This window comes from Octodon degus, unplaced genomic scaffold (genome assembly GCF_000260255.1).
Source record: "Octodon degus isolate 3935 unplaced genomic scaffold, OctDeg1.0 scaffold00177, whole genome shotgun sequence".
NCBI lineage: Eukaryota > Metazoa > Chordata > Mammalia > Rodentia > Octodontidae > Octodon > Octodon degus.
This window is the reverse complement of record NW_004524753.1, coordinates 1,332,297-1,333,988: the sequence shown is the minus strand read 5'-3', so window position 1 is coordinate 1,333,988 and position 1,692 is coordinate 1,332,297. Positions and strand designations below refer to the sequence as shown.

At 48.1% G+C, this 1,692-nt stretch overlaps 1 protein-coding gene across 1 annotated transcript in view; it reads right to left on the bottom strand.

The window, feature by feature from the left end:
- Positions 1-1,692, bottom strand: part of Arhgef28 (Rho guanine nucleotide exchange factor 28) — a 345,634-nt gene that overhangs the window by 174,038 nt on the left and 169,904 nt on the right. Inside the window, 1 exon segment of the mRNA XM_023703652.1 lies at positions 799-836. Coding sequence (XP_023559420.1) covers positions 799-836 — 38 coding nt within the window.

The following is a 1,692-nucleotide window of genomic DNA, read 5'->3' as shown; positions in this document are numbered from 1 at the left end:
ATTGTAGTGAGGTAATTTGATTCATGTATACAATCCATAATGATCAGCTTAGGAAATTCGTGTTTCCACAGCTTGGTTTTAGAACCTAGAAATTCTTCTAGCTCTTTGTAAACTATATAAAGTGTAAACTGCTGTCAGCCTGTGGCACTGCAGAACACGAGAGTTTATTCCTCCTGCACAGCCACGTGTTGGTGTCCAGTACCAAGCTATCTCTAGCCCCTCATCTCCCCTTTCTGGCCTTTTATAATCACTATTTGACCCTCTTTTTCCAGGACATGAACTTTTTTCATTTCCAGTTAGTTCTGAGAACATGCATTACTTATTTTTTTACACCTGACTATTAAAATTGTGTTGAAAATGTTAAAATCCCGTACATAGACCCTAACCAGATATTCCCAGTTAACATTAGGACAGGGTGTGGTCACTAACCCAGTGACCATCCTACAGAAAAGATTCCTACTGCTACCACTTTCCCCAAAATTCAGCCCATCTTCCCTGGCATAAAAGATTTATTACCTTGATAAAATATTTGAAGCACATGGGCCAGGTTTAAAAAGTCTTAAGCTAAAGTATTTCAAGTGAAAAAGCTGGGGAAGGAAACTGCAGGTAGATAAAAGGTCTCCTTGTCTTCCTAACCTAACGAAGGAAATAATCAAATAAGGGGAATCCATCTTGCAAGTAACACACACACACACACACACACACACACACACACACACCCCAGCACCTCACAAACCATAGCAGACCGGGGAGTGCCACACCCCATCCAAAGAATTTCCATAGGAAAAATCTGCTCACCTCTAGTTACCACGACAAGAATGGCTCTGTCCTGCAGTCTGAAAATACAGACATTTGGCATTAAACTCACTGCGAGCGCTGTTACAGTTTGCTGTCAGAACGGCCCACCTTGCGCTACGCACCCTCCGGATTCGATACCGGGAAGAGACACTAGGCACATGTTTGCATTTTAGTCCTTCTACAAAGCACCCAGAGACACTCCCAGCGCTACCCCACCTCGCGCACCCCTGCGCCTGCCATTCCCGCTGTGACTGGCACAGTGCTGCGAAGCCGGTCCAGGGCAGGGCTGATGTTTTTAGCACTGTCTGCTCGTCACTGGCAGGCGTGTGTCATCAAGACAAGTCTGTGCGTGTGGGTCAGAAAGACCTGAGACAGATCACCATTTGGAAAAGAGCTCATTTCCGGGCAATGATTTTGTCGGTTGCATTCTTTCCATGACCCAAAGTGCTGAAGAAAACTCTACGCCAACAGCCTGAACCCCCAACTGACAGATTGACCATTGCACAGAGACGGTTAGGAGCCTGCGGTGCGGTGTGGAGGAGGCAGACTCTTCACCTGACTTCTGTTGCCTGGGCAACCTGAGTCACCCTGGGCAAGCTGTATAACCTCTCTGTGGCGCCACTTCCTCGTGCACAAAATGAGAAAAGTTGCTCCCTGGCCCCATGTTCTTCCCGACAACGACTTGCTTGCACGGTGCAGGAGTGCGCATGCGTCATTCAGCTCACGCCGCCTGCCTGGTGCTACAACAGTTCCGGGCACACAGTAGGTACTGACGAAAGCTTGAGAGCAGAGGCCCTGCCTTTGCCTGTTTCTAGGAGTCGCGCATCACAGGGGGCCTGTCACAGTGCACGCTACAAAGAGTCGCTCAGCAAACACTGAGTTACTAAGCGAGGG